The sequence below is a fragment of the Clavelina lepadiformis genome, chromosome 4 (assembly GCF_947623445.1).
Source record: "Clavelina lepadiformis chromosome 4, kaClaLepa1.1, whole genome shotgun sequence".
Lineage (NCBI taxonomy): Eukaryota > Metazoa > Chordata > Ascidiacea > Aplousobranchia > Clavelinidae > Clavelina > Clavelina lepadiformis.
In genome coordinates this window covers 15,233,825-15,251,897 of record NC_135243.1, presented here as the reverse complement: position 1 = coordinate 15,251,897, position 18,073 = coordinate 15,233,825, and the positions used below count along the sequence as shown (strand labels likewise).

General features: G+C 36.9%; 1 protein-coding gene across 7 annotated transcripts; it reads left to right on the top strand.

Moving 5' to 3' along the window:
- The first annotated feature begins 6,171 nt into the window (after positions 1-6,171).
- Positions 6,172-14,307, top strand: LOC143451481 (uncharacterized). 7 transcript variants are annotated; one of them, XM_076952073.1, is made up of 7 exons: positions 6,172-6,411; positions 10,862-10,991; positions 12,276-12,446; positions 12,522-12,672; positions 12,917-12,988; positions 13,181-13,349; positions 13,447-14,307. In XM_076952073.1, exons 4-7 carry the CDS (start codon positions 12,561-12,563, stop codon positions 13,556-13,558), a joined length of 465 nt encoding a protein of 154 aa, XP_076808188.1. In that variant the 5' UTR covers positions 6,172-6,411; positions 10,862-10,991; positions 12,276-12,446; positions 12,522-12,560; the 3' UTR covers positions 13,559-14,307. The 7 variants fall into 7 exon arrangements, with proteins under 7 accessions (XP_076808188.1, XP_076808189.1, XP_076808186.1 ...); XM_076952069.1 differs by lacking the exon at positions 6,172-6,411 and adding an exon at positions 9,240-10,582; XM_076952070.1 differs by lacking the exon at positions 6,172-6,411 and adding an exon at positions 9,240-10,582 and having other exon boundaries at positions 11,440-12,446.
- The last annotated feature ends 3,766 nt before the right edge of the window (positions 14,308-18,073 follow it).

The window sequence follows — 18,073 nt, the reverse complement described above, 5'->3', positions numbered from 1 at the left end:
GACCCAGTCCGATTTTCAATACGTTTCTTTTTTCTTGTCATACTTTAGTGTAGTTCTATTCTTAAAGGAATATCGTAACTTCATTTCACTAACATTTTTTCCATTATCCGATTACTGTAGGCTACTTTGCGAAACCTTTTACATACGCAACAACACTGCGACACTGTTTGCTCCAAATCTTCATCTCCAGCAGATACCTGCAATAGTTTGCACTTCACAAATTGCGTCCTGAAAAACTATTTCTTTTTTGGGGGTAATCAAAATCTGCCCATACCTTCGACGCATTCCCACCTTACAAAGACGACTTTTCATCTTGGAATGAAATCAAAAATTCATCTCATGTCCGACTCATAATGTGCAACCCTGCTGCGTAATCTACTCACAATGTTATCCATTATAAGTTTGTCTGGCCGACTTAAGCTTCCGAGAAAGTCACAAACGACTTTCTGATTCACACTACCATTTACTATAATTTCGTCGTCACGGACACAATGACGTTTTCTCTTGGATCTCTTGCATCGTACTCAGTCAAGCGTGGAAACTGCTTAACGGGCAATCACATGTTTATATGACAAGTACCTTCGCATATCAACCAAACCTCTTGGGTCGGATAAGATGCTACTCCATTACAACTCTACGTCTTTATATAGAGTTTCCTTAGCTGACCTCGGGATCTCAGTGCATCACTGGAGGAAATGCTCCACACGTGCAACAAAACTGCTATGGCATTCATATCCGCTGCGACAACAACAAATTTATCTTTCGCTGCCACCAATGTTGAGAGCTTGACAAACTCGCTCTTTTACGTCCTAACCTGCCAATTCGTGTATCTTCCCAAACGCCACACTCTCAATTCTCCCGACTTCTTGCAACGTTTGACACGTAAAAGGGCGGTCTTATTTTAAGTAGCGTTTTAACTCCCATCGCTTTCACTTTTTATAAGCTCGCACTTCTACCAGCGAGCAGTGACCGACAGAGGGAGACAGAGAAAAATCACTGAGTGAATCATCGAAATCAACAGATGAGTTGTCAAAGCTGGTCATGGTGATTGCAACTTAATAGGCATCTTATAAGCAGTAGTATTACTTATTTGCTTGGTTATTTGTAATGTTGAGTAAGTGTACGGCTACTATAATAAAAACCCTTCGGCCGACAAAAGGTTAGAATCTAACCGCACGCAACAATAGAGTCAGATAAATCAACAGGTAAGTTAAGTTTATATACCCTCATAAGTCAAAGGGCTCTTTACCGTCACTTGCGTGTAAAAACGCATTTATCCAACGTCTTTTCATCAAGTATCGCCATCAAAACGGCCAACATTCAGACAAAATATTGTCTTACCGGGAGTACATCTTCTGGAATCGTATCGACCAACAAGAAGTTTTGTCTTTCCAGTTCTGGGACACTCCATCCTTTTTATCATAACTCTACTTTATGACACAAGCATATGCAGGTGCATCAACTAAACTTATACCTTTGTCGCTTATACACATCAATTACAATGTACCTTAGTAGTAGACAATTCTCAACGAACTCCCTGACTCAGATTCTATTACTGATTTTTAATCAATGCTCAGCTCTATTTCTGAAGCCAACCTTCTTAAGGAGCAAATGCAACATGTCTTAACAAGCCTTACTACGACTGATGAAACTATGGCCAACGGCTTCTATGTCGCAGACACATTTGCGAACGCCGTGAAACAAACGTTACGCGGTCGCAGAATACTACTCCTCTCAGCCTTTATAATCATCCTGCAATTCCCTTGCAATGATGTAGGCTACACTTTATTTCATACCATCGAATTTTTCTGATCCTTTGCACAATTTGCACTATACCAGATCCCTTGTCTCCCGTATTCGCGCTTGGCGACATCACCATCGAGCACCAGTTCCACATCCACAGCAAACTCAACTGTCGCATTTTCCTCGACGTTTTCGTGATCAACCACCTTCTTGTGTACCTTCCGATGACACGCCACCCGCTTTATCTTCCGGTGATGATTTCGCAGACACCCACACAAATTAAGTTTCATTGTTTATATCACTTTATTTTTATATGCAGTTCATTTCGTGTGTATGTATCTTCTTGATGTTTTTCTGTATAGGTTTTTCTGTATGTATATTTCTACTTCGCCGCCTTTTTCATTTTGGTAAATTTCCTTCTTCTTTCCTGTTTGTTTAGTTGCATGTTTATTTTCTTTCCCTTTGTTGCATCTTTGTGATTATATTGTTTTTATCCTCTCGCTTTATTGCTTGCTCATTAAATTATTAACGTTTATGATTTTCGCTGTTTCAACTCATCTCATTAGGAGATGCTTGAACAACCTTCACCCCCTCTGGTTTTCCACAGATTTTATCGTCACTACAGTTGCTGCAAACGAAACTTCAGTAGGTAGGTGGTTTCTGTATCTTCCCTTGGTTCCGCTACTGACGATGCTACCTTTTTATTCGACCGCTGTCGCATCGCCCGCTGTTATCTTTGTTGATTTCACGCGACCCGATCATCGTTTCCGCAGTCACCTCCTTCACCTTCACTCCCGCTTACCAGATCAGGTCAATAAGGCTCTAGTCTAGTTACTTCATGCTTCGACGCATTGATCTGGTTGAATGGCAACGAAAGGTAATTCGTTCGGAACAAAAACAATTTCAGCCGTTTGAAAACATTATTTTGGTGCCTTTTCTTGCTTTGCCTGCGCCACTAACCACTTCGCCTACAGATGTTCTATCTTGGTTCGAGCAACTGGAGGAATCATTTCAGCTGGTTCCACAAATTCCTTTACCGGGACAAATCTATACCATAATAGCGGCTACATCTGCTATCCATTTGGCTCACTTGCAGCGGTTTTATGACTTACTCGCTTGCCGTGTTACCGACGAAAATCTGCAATACGAACAATTCAAACAGTATTTGTAAAACATGTTGCTCTCGGAGTTACCTTCCATGGTGTAAGTTAATTGTTCTATCATCTCTAATTTTTCTTTCATTTGTCCAAAATTTTTTAATTAACTGTTGTTTGTGCATGCTCATGTTTGTTACCATCAGTATATGTTAAATTTAAATTGTTAACTTTTTCCTTCCGTAGCGAGTTAGGATGCAGCGGTCTGGGTGGTAATTTTTAATACCATTACATCATTTCTTGCAAAAGTGCTTTTTAGTTATTGATTGAAGTTTATGAATTTTTTTTTGATAAAGTATTAAAATTTCTATTGGTATTTGGAAAGTTACTTTGAATAACTTCGTGTGAACACTCCTTTTAGTACGTTACCAGGTTGTCTTCCAGCATCTATTGTGGTAAAAATTCTTCACTGGAAATGCCTGCTTCTTAACCTTAACACTGATTAATTATTATTATTTATCCTTGTCTCAATGTGTCACAGGAAGTTACATTAACCAGAGGTTACTTAAACTGTACTGTCATTGTTAAGTCCACTATTTAAAAAGAAGTAATGCTGTTTAGCAAAAAATTGCAAAGTGGAAATACGGTAAGAACAAACTAGGTTATACTACACTGTGACAAGGCAAAGTTTAGTATGAAACGTGAAGACAGCCATTTAAAACGTATGCAACTACTTGGTTTTAACGGTGACAAACATGTTTTGGCCTACACAAAAATATAGCAAAAAATATGGCTTGCTTCGCGAAAAAAGGTTATTGTTTTTAGGTATTATTTTATCAAGCTAATAAAAACGATCGGCTCGCTTCCAAACGCGCTTTGGTCTATTGAAGTAAACATTGAAAGTAGCCTACATCGGTTAGATGCATGAATTGCCGAGGAAACACACAAAAATCGCCCTAAACTTTCTAAAAACATAACTTTTCGTTCAGTAAAATTGGCTATCTTTATTAGAGGAATTTTCACAAGACGTTTTCGAATCGACACATAGTATTTAGGCTACTTTGCTATTTTAACTCTAATCAGCGATTAATCATTCAAAATATTTGGTTAGATAGGTTCACTATTTTTAAATAAAAATAGTTTGGGTGGTCGGTTTGATAAAATCTTTTTATATGTTCTTGAGTATTCGTCTTATTGGGAAAGTGTAGCCTACAGCACCTATAACAAAAACCTTATCTTATCGACTATTTTTTTGGCTTAGGCTTAGGAAAGGTAACAGAGACAAAAAACCTTTTAGAATATGAGGTTATCTCAACTTAATTTACCTATTAAATTTTCAACTCAAAACTCAAATCATAGCATGCAACGGTACATATATACACTGAAGAAAAGAATAAAAGAAACAGAATTCCAAGCTGTGGCGCAATGCGCTCATCATAACAAGAAATGCTTTGGACCTTTGGACTTATAAGTTTTACAGGTTAGATGTTAGTTCTAACAAAAGAATATTCAATAAAAAAATGTCAATCAATACTGTCTATTTTTAGAATGACAATGTGGTTATTACGGGGTCAATCGTGGAGATAGGCTTATGACATTTAATAATTCGCTTGTGCACTACTCGTGTGAAGTATTACACAATGAACTTATCTGTCATAAAGACCGCATATGCTGGCGGTAATTGTTTGAATATGAGCGAGGACGATTGATGGTTGGTGACTTGTTTTGCTTCTGCTTCGATTGATGAGTTCTCATTTCTCAAATTTGCGTGACTATGCTGTTAGTTGCTTGATTCTGTCTATATAAATTACTAACTTATAAAGTTCCCATTTTATTTATTATAACACAAAGGCTTTCGCCTTCGGGCAAAGCTTACTGAATGTTACATAGCGCTGTAGTAACCAGTGAAATCGATCACGTAAAAAGGAAAGATTGAAAACATTACATCAGTATTTATATGTGACACACCAGTTCAAGCGAGGAAATTATCTGACGTCATTAAGGAAAACGCAAGTCTGATAAACAACTGAATTATAGGATTCTAAATTAAATTTCAAACATCTTGGAAAACAACTCGTGATTCGTGACGTAATCGTCACATAGCCTTCCTACCCAGAGTAAAGCTTGCCTGAAATGAAATTGAAGGCAACCTTTACTCGACAAAATTATGTCTGTGGTTATAATATTCATCACAGTTGTTAAAACAAGAATTTGGTACAGTACAATGACAGAGCTCGGTAAATATAACAAATATCGATACACCGTTTCACTTGAAATACAAAACATGAGACATAAGCTTACAGAAGTGTCGCATTTCCTTGCGTGTCGAAGGTAAAAAAAATGAGCGATCACGTCTGCGTGTGTCGTTCCGCGGCTGTAGCAAGCCTTGTTCGCGGTAGTAAGATGCAGTTTGTTGCGATGTCCAATGGACTTTGTTTCTTGATGCGTAAAAAATATATACAATAGTTTGCTCATGCTCTTGGAGATGTATAACACGTTAGTTAGGCGATCAAAACTTCATCACATCAACCAGGTATCAATGCCATTAGTTCTGTTGTTTCCGAATTAGTTTGGTTGCTGATATTGTAGATGGAATGTCCTGAAAACTTCCTCGTTGGCTAGCGTTCGTAGTTGGCTGATCTTGCTGTTGAAACTTGGTCATCAAAACTTCATAAATAGCTGGTGACATTCTTTCTCACTCAATATGCAACTAACTCAGCAATTTCGAACTGTTCGGGGTACCAATTTATGACATTTAATAATTCGTTGAATTGATATCTTGTTTTTCTTCTCACTCGATGAGATGGTTGTCATTTCTCGAACGGTTTGCTTCTGCTGTTTGTTTAATTTCTGTCTATATATATTACTAAATTATAAAGTCTCATTTTGTTTATTATAGGACACAAAGGCTTTCACCTTCGGGCAAAGCTTTCTGAATGTTACATAGCGCTGTAGTAACCAGTGAAATCGATCACGTAAAAAGGAAAGATTGAAAACATTACATCAGTATTTATATGTGACACACCAGTTCAAGCGAGGAAATTATCTGACGTCATTAAGGAAAACGCAAGTCTGATAAACAACTGAATTATAGGATTCTAAATTAAATTTCAAACATCTTGGAAAACAACTCGTGATTCGTGACGTAATCGTCACAGGCTAAACATGTTTACCAAAAAGTTGTCAATCACACAGGGGTTATTGCGAATTCGGCGAGTTCATAATGCAATGTAGATAAAATGTTTACAAAATAGGATGATAATTTATGATGTTATATTAGAACAATGAGTTTAAAAGCGCAAGGTAGATAACATGTCACCCGCTTCGTCAAGGATTAGCCCATAGGAAAGGGAAAAAAGATTGCACGGATTACCCATTCGTATGGGCTAAAAAGAATATTTCCATCTCTTAAAATAATTGTTGGAAGGCTAATCGTGTTGGTATGAGTAATCCAACCGAGCGATAGGTCGAATAAGTAATCCAGTCGAACTGCTGTGGCTGGTCATCGTACGGTACGATTGGATGGCTTAGGCTACTGTTAGGCTACTGTTGAAGACTACTGAGATCTATACCGGTATGTATGGATAAGGTTTGTATAGTGATTGATGCACGTTGGAATGCCTTGCACAAACTATAAACGGATCTTACTAAAAATCTGAAAAGGCTGAAATGAACAAAATAGCCTAGTTTTCGATTTCAGTTCTTTCATGCGTTTGGTGTGTCTGGCATTAACGCTGCTTAATTGGTCCTGTTTCGTAGACAAGATATAGGTTATCTACCTCGGGCTTCTAGGCACTGGAATAGCTGCATGCTTACTTACTGAATGTAGAATCCAAGCAAGTTCTAAAGACTGCTTAATTGTTGCACAGTGCAATGCACAATGGTGTTTGAACTGGCAATCCAGCCAACGATAGACCGGTACTCTAGTAGCCAAAAGTCACTTTTTCGGGTTTGCAGTGCTCATGCAATGTATTAAATTGAATTGTGGTAATTGCATGGTGCTTTTATTCAGCATCAGGTTGAAATAGTTTTGCCTTCAAGCTGGTCTGATTGCATCAATTATATACACGTGGCATACCACTGCTGTGGCATAAGGTCAAAGCGTTTCACAGCAATCAACATGATTTTCTTTATTTGGCGGCTAGGATAGAAGTATAACTTCATATGTCATTTTAGTTCGCTTCCATTAACCTTTGTGGTAATCTTTAATTGCTCCAGCCCCACTTATCTGGCTAGCTCTCAAGCAAGTTTGGAATGATACACATATGTTTTTTATTGCTTGAATTTAGGTATGTTTATCAGAAGCACTGAACTGGAGCAAGCATTGGTAATACCCCAAGGGCATAACAATGGTAGTGCTACTGGATAGTGAACACTGCCTAATTGCCAGCTCTAACCATTCGGCTACAAAGCTGGCTACTACTCAACATTGCTGCTTTCTTACATAACGAGCTTGCAGAGTACAGTGATCTTGTGTGATTGTCAGAGAACTTCGAAATCCTGAGTGGAGTGAATGAGCAACTTAACGTTGTAGTATTCCAAAAAGGAAATCCATCTGATATGCAGATCATAAGCAAAAGGCAATCATTTAATTTGTCTTGACTTTCAACAAACGAAGGTTTCAATCGTTCTCAAAGAGTGCTATTTGTCGATTATATGCATTCATGAGTTTGCAGATTATTACAAATTAAAAATGATAATAAACGGCCTCTAGAAAATAAATGTCTTGTGTAAAAATATCCCTGTTTTACCATCAGCCTGCTTCCTCTGAGCAAGATGTTATTTGGCAACACAAACTAGATGTTTGAGCTTGAGTCAAGTAACAACTGGGTAATGCTGCCATCCAAAAATTGATGACTATGTATTCCATGGGGAACGTGGGGATACAATAGCTGGATATGTTGTAATCTTTATTTTGCAATCTTCTTTGTGCTACGTTCACAAGTTACAATGTTTGCCATTCCCTATTTTTACAGGGTTGAGCAGAAACAACCATCTCCAGATAGCAGGCAATTAAGTCCCCCACACCATCCTTAGCAGTGTAGAGCCAGTGAGCAATGGGTATCTTGATTTTATTTATCCGGCTTGCTTTTTTGCTGAGGCAAATAGTTTCGGGAGGAGCAATCAGAGTGGCTCCGTTTCATAATGTGCAAGGTAAGGAGTGACTCTATCGCACTGAAGCCCAGCAGGTTCAATGCTCACAAAAACAGAAAAATTGTCATGCTGTGGGGTCCTATAGGTCTACATCCAGTCACAGGACGCTGTTTACTATAACAGTGTAGATTTGGTGCCCAATGCCCATTAGTCATTTTTTGACCAAAGATTTAAATTTTCTGCAAGGTGTCACAAGGTGAGCTGTTGATGTTAGCTTTAAGCTCACGTTTTGCTACCTTGGTGTTAGGGTAAATGGATGCTAACACTCATTGGTAGCTTTATTCTCCAATTTTGGATATATGCATTGGCCAAGGGTCAGCTCACTGTTTCCCAATTTTTGGCCGAGTACCCGATCTCTTGGTGGGTCGTTATTTAAGTTCACTCACCACTTGGCTCAACTGTGATGGGTAATTAATAATAATTATTTATCTCGATTCATTAAGAACAATTAGTCTATTGGCAAAGATGCTGTCATTATCACAGTCATGTGTCATGAGGCAAGGTCCATATCTGCCGGGGACTCGCTCAGCATACATAACTTGCTCTGTTGACATTGTTTGCGCTTACTCAGTCATGTGAGTCACAGCAAGAATGCTGATATACTTCAAGACCTTCTATGGTAAACAAGCCACTAAGCGATACTGTGTAGTTCGTACCGCACTACACATCAGGGATGTTTTCAAACGTACCCAAAAAGGACAGGCATCAACGCAGACATTTGGGAAGTGCTTGTTGATATGCAGATCATGCTGTTAGTAGTGGCATCAAGTGAGATTAGGAGAAAATAATTTAAATTGAGACAACAAAACATAGTGACCAACCAGCAGTCAGAGTAAGTCAGAGCACACGCTGTGGCAAAAACTGCTGTCCGAGAATTTTTCTGCTGATCGATGTAAGATGCTGCGCTTAGCGAAATTGATTACTTTTGAATGTGCTTCATTGCTTTTTAACTTAAGACAAAAGAAGGTTTTGTTAGATTATGCAGAGTTTTTTTGATGGTAATAATTATTGTCAACAGTAGAATATTTTGATTTGATTTCGTATTTTAAATTCTTAAATTAAAACTATTTAAATTTTTTAATTTGTTTGGAATGCAACATTATCCACCACCAAACATTGTTTGCCAGCTGAAATCTTCTGTTTGATGCACATTGTGAATGACTGAAACTTGGCTATTTTGGGAGAAACTTCACTTGGAAGTAAATACATAATGCATGAAGTTGTTTAATTTGGAAACGTTTCATGTGTACCCCTTTACTGACCTTTGTTGTTGTTGTACCAACTTTACCCTAGTTTGGGACCATGAAATTCTGAAGCCTGTCTTGACTTTTTTATTATCTGTTTTACATATTCTTCAAATTATTTCAAAATATACCACTACCTCCGACTAAAAAGTGTCAGTAAGATTTGTTCTACCTTTCCAAGAGAATGTTTAGAGTTATTACTGAAATGTGTACTTTGGCTCTAGTGCTCTTGATTTGAATCTTAGTCCATGCGAAAGCAACCATCTCAAGTGGCTGCCATCAAAATTACGACAAATAAAAGGTTGTTGTTGTCTAAACGATTGCTTTTCTGCGAGGATTGAAAACAGCACTTCATTTTGGTGTAACGTTTTCAAAATAAAACTCAATTTCTTCCTGAAGCCACCTACTTTGTATGCTTTTCAGACCAAACATTTCAATTAAGAAAGTTACGATTAGCAAAGTTTTTGAAGGGCACCGGTTACTACAATATATATGATATAATGGATTTTAGTTAAAACATCCTCTTAAAAGTGCTTGTAAACAACAAGTGCTTGTAAACAACTTGCCACCTCTTAAAAGCCATCCACTTTGAACAGTAATGTTGGCAATTTATTCTCAACTGCATTCAAGAATGGCCTATTTAAACAAAAATCTGGTCAAAGAAGTTGTGCAGATAAATGGCTATTTACTCCGAAAAACAATCGCTTATTACAAACAAATATCAAGTATATTGATTTGGAACATTTGTCATTTCATGTCACAGCTACTATCGCTTATATTTTTACATTTTTATAGCATCAATGCCCATAACTTGGTTTTGCTGAGACAGACAATGACCTCACAGATTAAGTGTTTAATTCACATCAAAGTATGTGCATATAAGCTATTAGCCTAAAGAACATTGTGATATTGTAATACTATAGTGCTGTAGGAAAAGACTTACGTGTACCATATACATAAAAGGGTTGGCCAAACTTCTTGATAATCTTTGAAGCCTTTATGATTTGAAAAGGAGTTGCAGTTGAAATATGGCGCTTACTGTTGATTACCAAGCACCAAGAAAATCATATCTGTGCACAGTAAATTTTTGACATCTGTAAGACTTTAGTGTTGAGCGTTTGCTTTTATTGCAACATGTGCCCTAAGTTATATTATTTATTAGGATGACTATCTTTATGTGTGTATGTTCTATTCTTAATTCATATTGAGTGGTGATTAATTCTTACAAAACTAATTTTTATCCAAACAGTTTAGTTTATTGCATGTTTTAATTTTTGTAAAATTGTTAAAATTTTGTCGTACTATTTGCTCTTTTCTGAGTAACATGGCAAGCACTAGAAGATCTCGGTTAGTTCTTCATGTATAATAGCTAACTTATATGTATATATCTGTTGTATATTTAATTCGATCTTTGGTCATAAATAAGTAATTGTTAGTATGGCATTTTTTTCATGTCACTCTGTTTATTTGCATACAAGTCACTAAAAGTGTTAATAAAACGCTATTCTAAATTGCCGTCCAGATGGACGTAAGATATTTCGTGTAGATACAGACAACCTGTATTTTCAATTTAAAAAAAAATATTTTTGTGTCTCACTTATTAATAATTTGATTTGCATTGTTCAGTAAGGACATTTCACAAAGCCAACGGGATATGCTTATATCTTTGTGGGAAACAAAAGGTATGAGAACTGCAAAGTCAGAGCACCTCAATGAAGCAACCATTAATACTGGTTTAAGTAAAAACCAAATCAAGGTGATTCATCGTAGATTAAAGTTTTATTTGCCATAATTCATACTTGCTGTAGTTATCAGCTCTTTCAGTATTACCGCAAGCTGTAGAACTGCACTCCCTGCTTTACAAACAAGTTACAGTTCATTACTGTAACTCTATGCTGTAATTTCCGCTTGAAGTAGGCTATTATGATAGAACTCTGGTTGAAAGATGCCATTACGTACTTTAAGTTCAAAGATTGCAACAGTTGTCTTCGCCAAAATAATCTTGTTGGCTGACAAAAAGCTCCGTTCCTTGTCCGGGACAACTCTCCAACTTAAAGTAGTTATTGCATGTTTATTGCATGATCTTACAAAATGATTAAAGTTTGTCCCTTTCTCAGATCTCTTGTATGATGGTATGTTAAACTGCCACTACTAAATACTTTTGACGCTTGTTTACTAGCGTTTTGCCAACTGCTGTGTTTTAGCGCTGGATTTACAATTACAATGCATCGATAAGGCCAAGGGTTCAAAAAGTTAAACCTTTTCGAAAACGAAGATTCACAGGCTACAATCTATTTTGTTCTTCCATTAAGAAACAGAATATTGGTATTTTTAATACAGTTGCATGATTTCTTCCCAAATTTTCAAGGGAGAAGCTTCTAGACAGCATCACATGTGTTTCATTTAAGATATGTACAAGGTCTGATATTCTGGCTGGTTTGCTTAATTGATCGCTTGCTTCATTGAGTCATTAGCATTATGTCGTTAAATGCACAAATGTAGTTCTCACTGAAAATAATTTTCATTGTTTTTCACCTGATAAATTGCATTCATTGATTTCATGCTTACTGTGTTCGTTACTAAATTTGCATGTAGTAATTTTTTTTTCTCGGTTTGATTGTGAAACTTGTGTCACAGTGTTAGTTCGATTAGTGAAGAGCATGATACATAATGAATGATGCATGACTTGAAGTGCATGCTATTTGTGACCTCACATGATACGTGTGTAATGAATTTCCAAAAATGTGTTTACTGTTATGTTGGTTATTAGAAAGCCTTAGATATCGAAGATGTTAACATTGATTGACGCTGTTAAATCTTAAGAGGTGTAAGCTTCTACTCAACTTCAAAATTTACATAAATGAAGGTTTCACTATGTTAACAGCTGAACAATGAAAGTACTAGTTTAGACAAGTTATCAAAGTGTTTTGCATGAAGTAAGGTCTTGCCTGTTTTCAGTGTTTCTTACTTTCAATTTATGTTCATTTTTTTATAAAGCTTTCAAATGTTCTGTACTAATTTTTAATTGCTGTTTTTCAAGATTTCAAACTCTGGGGTAGCAGGTGGAGAGAACTTTTGAAGCAAACAAAACAAGTTTGGAAAGAGAAAGCAAAGACCTTCAATTCTGAAAGTTCCATGCCACCAAATGAAATGGATGGAAATATGAAAAAAAAAACTTAGACAAAATGCCATTGCTCGAATAATTCAAGCTGTATGTTGCTGTTCATATTATACTATGGTGTAACCGTGCTGTACACGAAACAAAGGTAACTTGTTCCTGTTTTAGTGTGGTGAACTTGAGGAAATTGGTGTGGCCGTTGGTGGAATGGCATTTGTTAACGATACATTCAATGCATTTGGAAGCAGAGATGTAAGGCCATATTTCTTGGAGCCAAGTGTTCAAAGTGGCTTTATTGAGATATTACATTGCGGAAAAGGTAATTTTATGTAATTTACTGTGATATTTCTAAACATTTGCAAGAACATGATTAACTACAGTTACATTTACTGCAAGCATATATTAAAAGGAACTTTTATAGCACTTATTTTTTAACTTTAATTCATTGAAGATTTTTTTTGCATATGAACCTGAATGATATTAGTGTCATCATGAATCATGTTAATCATAAAGTATGAAAAAATTTTCATTAGAAGTAACGTATGCTATATATTTGTATACAGCTTGCAGTACTTCAAGACAAAAAAACACCGAATTGCAAATGAAAGTTCGAAAAATTTTTAATAAGAAATATTGTAAGTCTTTTTATGCCAACAAATTGTCTTTCTTTAGCCTAACGGTGTGAAATAAAAAATTTTATTATTAGTGTTGCGTATTTTTCCAAGCAATAGAATGTAATACAATAGAATTGATGCTAATTGTTTCATCTTAATTATATTAAGTTGTGTTTGTGCATGCCTTGGTATCTTTGCTCTGGTGCTTCACAGGTGAGACAATGCACAAATCCAATGGACGTATGCCGTATGCTAAAATTAACGAGTTCAGCATCACTGGAATGCCTTGTGGAATCCCCTTTCGAAATCCCGGCAGTTATGGTCCAGTCGATTGCCAGAAAATTATAGATGAGCAAGAAAATATTATAATTATGAAAAGGGGGTAAGTGATGGGATTTCTGTAATCTTTGCATGCATAAAAGGATTACATTGCAAATTTTACGCTGTGCGCTTTCTGTTATACTTGTTGCTCTTTATAGTAATTTGGAGCTGGCAGAAAACAATTTAGTTCTTTTGGTGACAACGGAAGAATGTGAAAATGAGGAACATTTGCACTTTGCTGAACCAACACATAGAACAGTAGATTGGTAATTTGTTCGTGATTCAGTGTTATATGTATAACGAGTAAAAATTCCCGTATTTTACGGACCATAAGGCGCACTTTAAATCCTTTTTTCTCCTCATAGATTGATCGTGCGCCTTATAAGCCGGTGCGCCTTATAAGCCGGTGCGCCTAATGTATGGATCATAATGCGTATGCGCATGCTCACAACGTATTTTAATGAGCTTTATACGGTAACACATGTGCCTTATAGCCATATGCCCTTATAGTCCGATACGCCTTATGTATGAACAAAAAACTAATCAAAGCAATTTATTGACAATGCGCCTTATAGCCCGGTGCGCCTTATGGTCCGTAAAATACAGTACATCATTTGCCAGTTTCGTTTTGGTAATGTTTGTTATTTTTACATTGCCGTACAACGGTGCAATGATTTCTTCTGACCAACCTATTGTGCTAATATACTGTACAGTATATAATTATATCACACACGTATTGGTGAGCGGATAGTTACTTTTCGCTAATTTTCCTTATTTGTACAGTTAGATTTGTAGTGTGCCTCTTTTATAGTCTTTTATTATTAACGTAAGCTGCGATCATTCATTCCATTTTAGCACCTCATCCTTTATTTATGTCCGCATTTTCGTCATTGTATAAAGTTAACATTCGTTAAAATTGTTTGTTGTTTTTTTACTTATTTCACCGTCTTCAATATTTTCGTAATTTTGCTTTTCACTTTTTGACTGCGCTTTCGGAAAATATACTGTGCTGAATCAAAGCATTTTTAGTGATAATGACTCACTGCTGTATTTTGGTACATTGATTTTCTATTAAGGCTTAATTTAACATTAACGTTTAACTTAATTTAACAAAATTTCATAGTAATATGGGGGTTCAATATCACTTTTCGTGACACTTTCACTAAAAAATAGTTGCAATATGTGCAAAACTTTGATATGTAGCCTAAACGAGTCACACTTGCGATTACGTTAAAAGTCAATGACGTGACGAATACAAATGGACGTAACATGATAAGAGGTTTCTTTGATAAGTTGATCGCATGCTAATTTTGATGTGGCCACATTAAAAACAGAAGATCGTGATGTTAACTTCAAAATGTTACTCACACCTTTTTAGGAAGGTTAAATTAACCACTTTAAAAAGGACGCAACCTAACAATGAAAATTCTATGCAAGATAAGTTGAAAGCTCTTATCTCTTATTGACGTGTGGGTCGAACACATTTCATCGTAATAATCTCTTCTGTCGTATGATATGATATTATTGAAGAGGTAGGCGAGCTCAATCGCTGCAAGGCTATAAAATTCAAGTTTGTCATAAATATCTCCAACAATATCATGTCGGAATTTGAAATGCGTATTAACACTCAACATGCGTTTATAAAAGTAGCCTATAACCCTTTTGTTGTATGACATTTTGATCCTCTTTCGGGTTCACATGGTAAAACAAGATCAATAAAACGCATTTTTAGATCTTTTTGCCGGTTTTGCCAACTATTAAAATTATGAATAAGTTTAACGAAAAGAAAATTTTCTCAAATGGTTAGTTTTTTTTTATTAAATCTGTATTTTAATAAAATATCAAAAGAGAAACCTTGGCAAGACTTACAACCTACTGTTATTATTTATTGCATCGCTTCAGCAATTATAACTTTAAAACTTAGTGACACACCACGTCACGTCCTTTACCACCGTTCTTTTCTCTTGACGCTGTAGATACCGCTTCTAGTAAAGCAGCCCCTTCGGTCTTGCAGAGACCCAATCCCAAGAAGCTAGCGCTGTGGACAGACCTATAAGCTCAATACTATCAATACTGCTCACAGTGTCTTGAACAATTTCGCTGGCCGGTCAGCTTACTCAATACGCCCGCGCTTTTTCTCATCCAACACATTCGCCACGCAACTGACTGAATGCGGTGTGGCGTTTGGATATCATCAAATTATAATTGACACTTTTAAAAGGCGGTTTTTGCATTCTCTCTGGCTGGAATTAAGTAAATGTTAAAACAGACGTATTTATCGTGTTAATCTCTTATTCAAACAAGAAATTCAGAACCGACATATTTAACGCAGATTGAAGTGTTTCAAATAGCATTGTTTTCACGGCGTAAAGTTTGAGTGTACTTGAAAACGTTCAGATAACGTACAATGCGACACGTGGTTTATGGTAGCAAGGTATTGTTCTAGTATCTTTAATCACAATCGTGGTTTCAAACCAATATGTGATATAGTAAGTGTGTCAAGTGGTTTTTCTGTACTGGTGTAAAATCGATTTGAATTCTTTGTGATGAAAAGCTTAGAATAACATGGACACATGTACACGTGTGATAGCAGTTAATTTGGCACTACCTCATTGGTCAATATTTTAGTATATAAAACAAGTGTTGGATTTAAATGGCTCTCTTGGAAATTCTCTCTTCTCTGAGTTATTTCCCTTGTTCTGCTAAATTGAAGTTATTACTGAATTACTATGAAAGTGGGATCATGGTGTAAATATTGCTAATTCGATACAACTTATTCGGACAATATAACAACTAAACTTTATGAAGTTGGTGTTGATTTAAGAAGCAATAAATAAGACAGTAAAAAGCAACGGAGTCAAGATAACTAGCTCGGAGTCAACAGTTAGACTTGGCTTAGGCCAGTCTAGAATCCACACACCATATTCCCATAGCGGAATACACGAAAAGAGGGACCAAACTTGTTGGAAAAGAAGTGTCTGACCTTTAGAGGTTAGAAACCCCTGATGGCGAAAACATCTCTGGCCATTTCTCTCCAAATGACTTCGCTGCTGTGCTCCATCAAACAAAGCCAAGCAAGGTTCTGGGTCACAAAATTTCAAGAGCTTTTATCATCGTGATTTAGGGCCCGAAGAGTTGTTGCCCCTGTCTCTTTTGTGTGTCCTCTTGAAAGTCCGCAAACGCTTGGTCTACCCCTGCGTCGAACCCATAATCGACAACTTCTCCCCTGGCTGAATTCCAGGTCACCCTTATGATCCAGAACATCGCGAAAAGCTTCGGGATTAACAAAAAGGCTGGTGCTGTACTTCATAAACTTACAGCTGCCTATGATACAGTATGGCACCGAAGCTTTGCCTGCAAGCCGCTGCGTCTACTCCCAGACAAAACAGGTACATAATCCGTATAACCATGGAGCTAGTTTACAAACGGAGAAGTATCTTCACCCCAGGTCACAATAAGCGAAACAAGCTATGACGCCTTAAAGACGGGATCCCACAAGGATCGATGGCACTCCTTCTTAAACATCTACGCGCTCTTCTGTCCAGTCCCCAAATAAGTCGGAATAATAGTTCGCTCACGTTTTGTCGAACTCGAACAGTTGGCTCACGTTTTGTCGACAACTTGAGTCACTACGCAAGAAACGAATATCCCGGATCGCTTTGGAAAGACAAATGATACCTTTTGCTCGGGCACTAGGCTGCTACTCTCCGTAAAAAAGCGATGGTTTTACTTTACTCCATCGCTGAGTAGCTTACTGCACTTGTGTCTGGTGTCGCATCACACAACCACCAAGTACACATTGTCATAAACGGTATTTTGCATACTACGATGTTTAACGTACTGGATGTCTGGGTGCCATATCATTGAAAAACCTTCTCTTCCTTGCGGTCAGCAAGTTGCCGGCATCCAACCTCCTGTGCTTTCACTCTTTTCCACTCAGCTTGATGGGCTGAATAACAACTGGATCACACGACGACAAATACTACTTTTTTTGTTATTTACTAGGTGAAGATTTTGACACGGAAATGAAAATTTTCCATGATTGTAGCTCTAAGAGAATAAAACAGCATTGAAATATTGAATAAACAAATTAGGCATGGTTAATCGCAACAATTTAAAAAAAAATTCATTTTTTGTGCGGACTGTTTTAAGAAAAATTGTGCATTTTTCTTTCATTAAAGAAACCAACGCCAATTATTATAAGCCTTAGCCTGTATCTAATTAAAAAAAGTTATACCGGTAACATTTTTGCTTTGGCCAGCAAAAGTATAGACTAATAAGAAGTTTGTTGATCCCACGCACGTTTATAATTGAAAGTTAAACAAGTAAGCTTACAGCGAAAGAGTGACAAAATACAGAGTGTACTAAATTTTGCATGCTTATTTACTGGACAGTTTCATCGAAATTGGAGAATGCTTGAACTCTGAGGGTTTGATGTGTTCTGGCAACAGAAGCGGGGTCTTAATCCCTAAAATGCTGTTTCTTATAACCGAGTTCTATTTTAACCGTCCATGTGCCTATCAACAACGAGCACGTTCTGTAAGTTTCCTAAAATCTTATTTGGTACAGTATCACCGTGAAACGCATGGTGTGTTGGGTAGCCGTCGTTAACCTTTCACCGTTATAGCACAAAGGGTCAAGGTCTTTCCACGTTTTAGGTCGACGTGCATTGCTCCTTTTTGCAATCATCGTACTCTTCCTTTCCGACAATTAAAGGCGAAATATTTGATAGACTGCCTACTGCCTAGGAAACGTTTCTGAGGCAAAACAAACATATGGCAAGTA

What these genes read in the sequence shown, in the direction of transcription:
- LOC143451481 (XM_076952074.1), top strand. Translation starts at nt 12,561, where the DNA reads ATGGCATTTGTTAACGATACATTCAATGCATTTGGAAGCAGAGATGTA. An exon ending in GATATTACATTGCGGAAAAG is followed by an intron (nt 12,673 to 12,916) that starts GTAATTTTATGT and finishes ATTTGTATACAG; the next exon opens with CTTGCAGTACTTCAAGACAA. An exon ending in ATTATAATTATGAAAAGGGG is followed by an intron (nt 13,350 to 13,446) that starts GTAAGTGATGGG and finishes TGCTCTTTATAG; the next exon opens with TAATTTGGAGCTGGCAGAAA.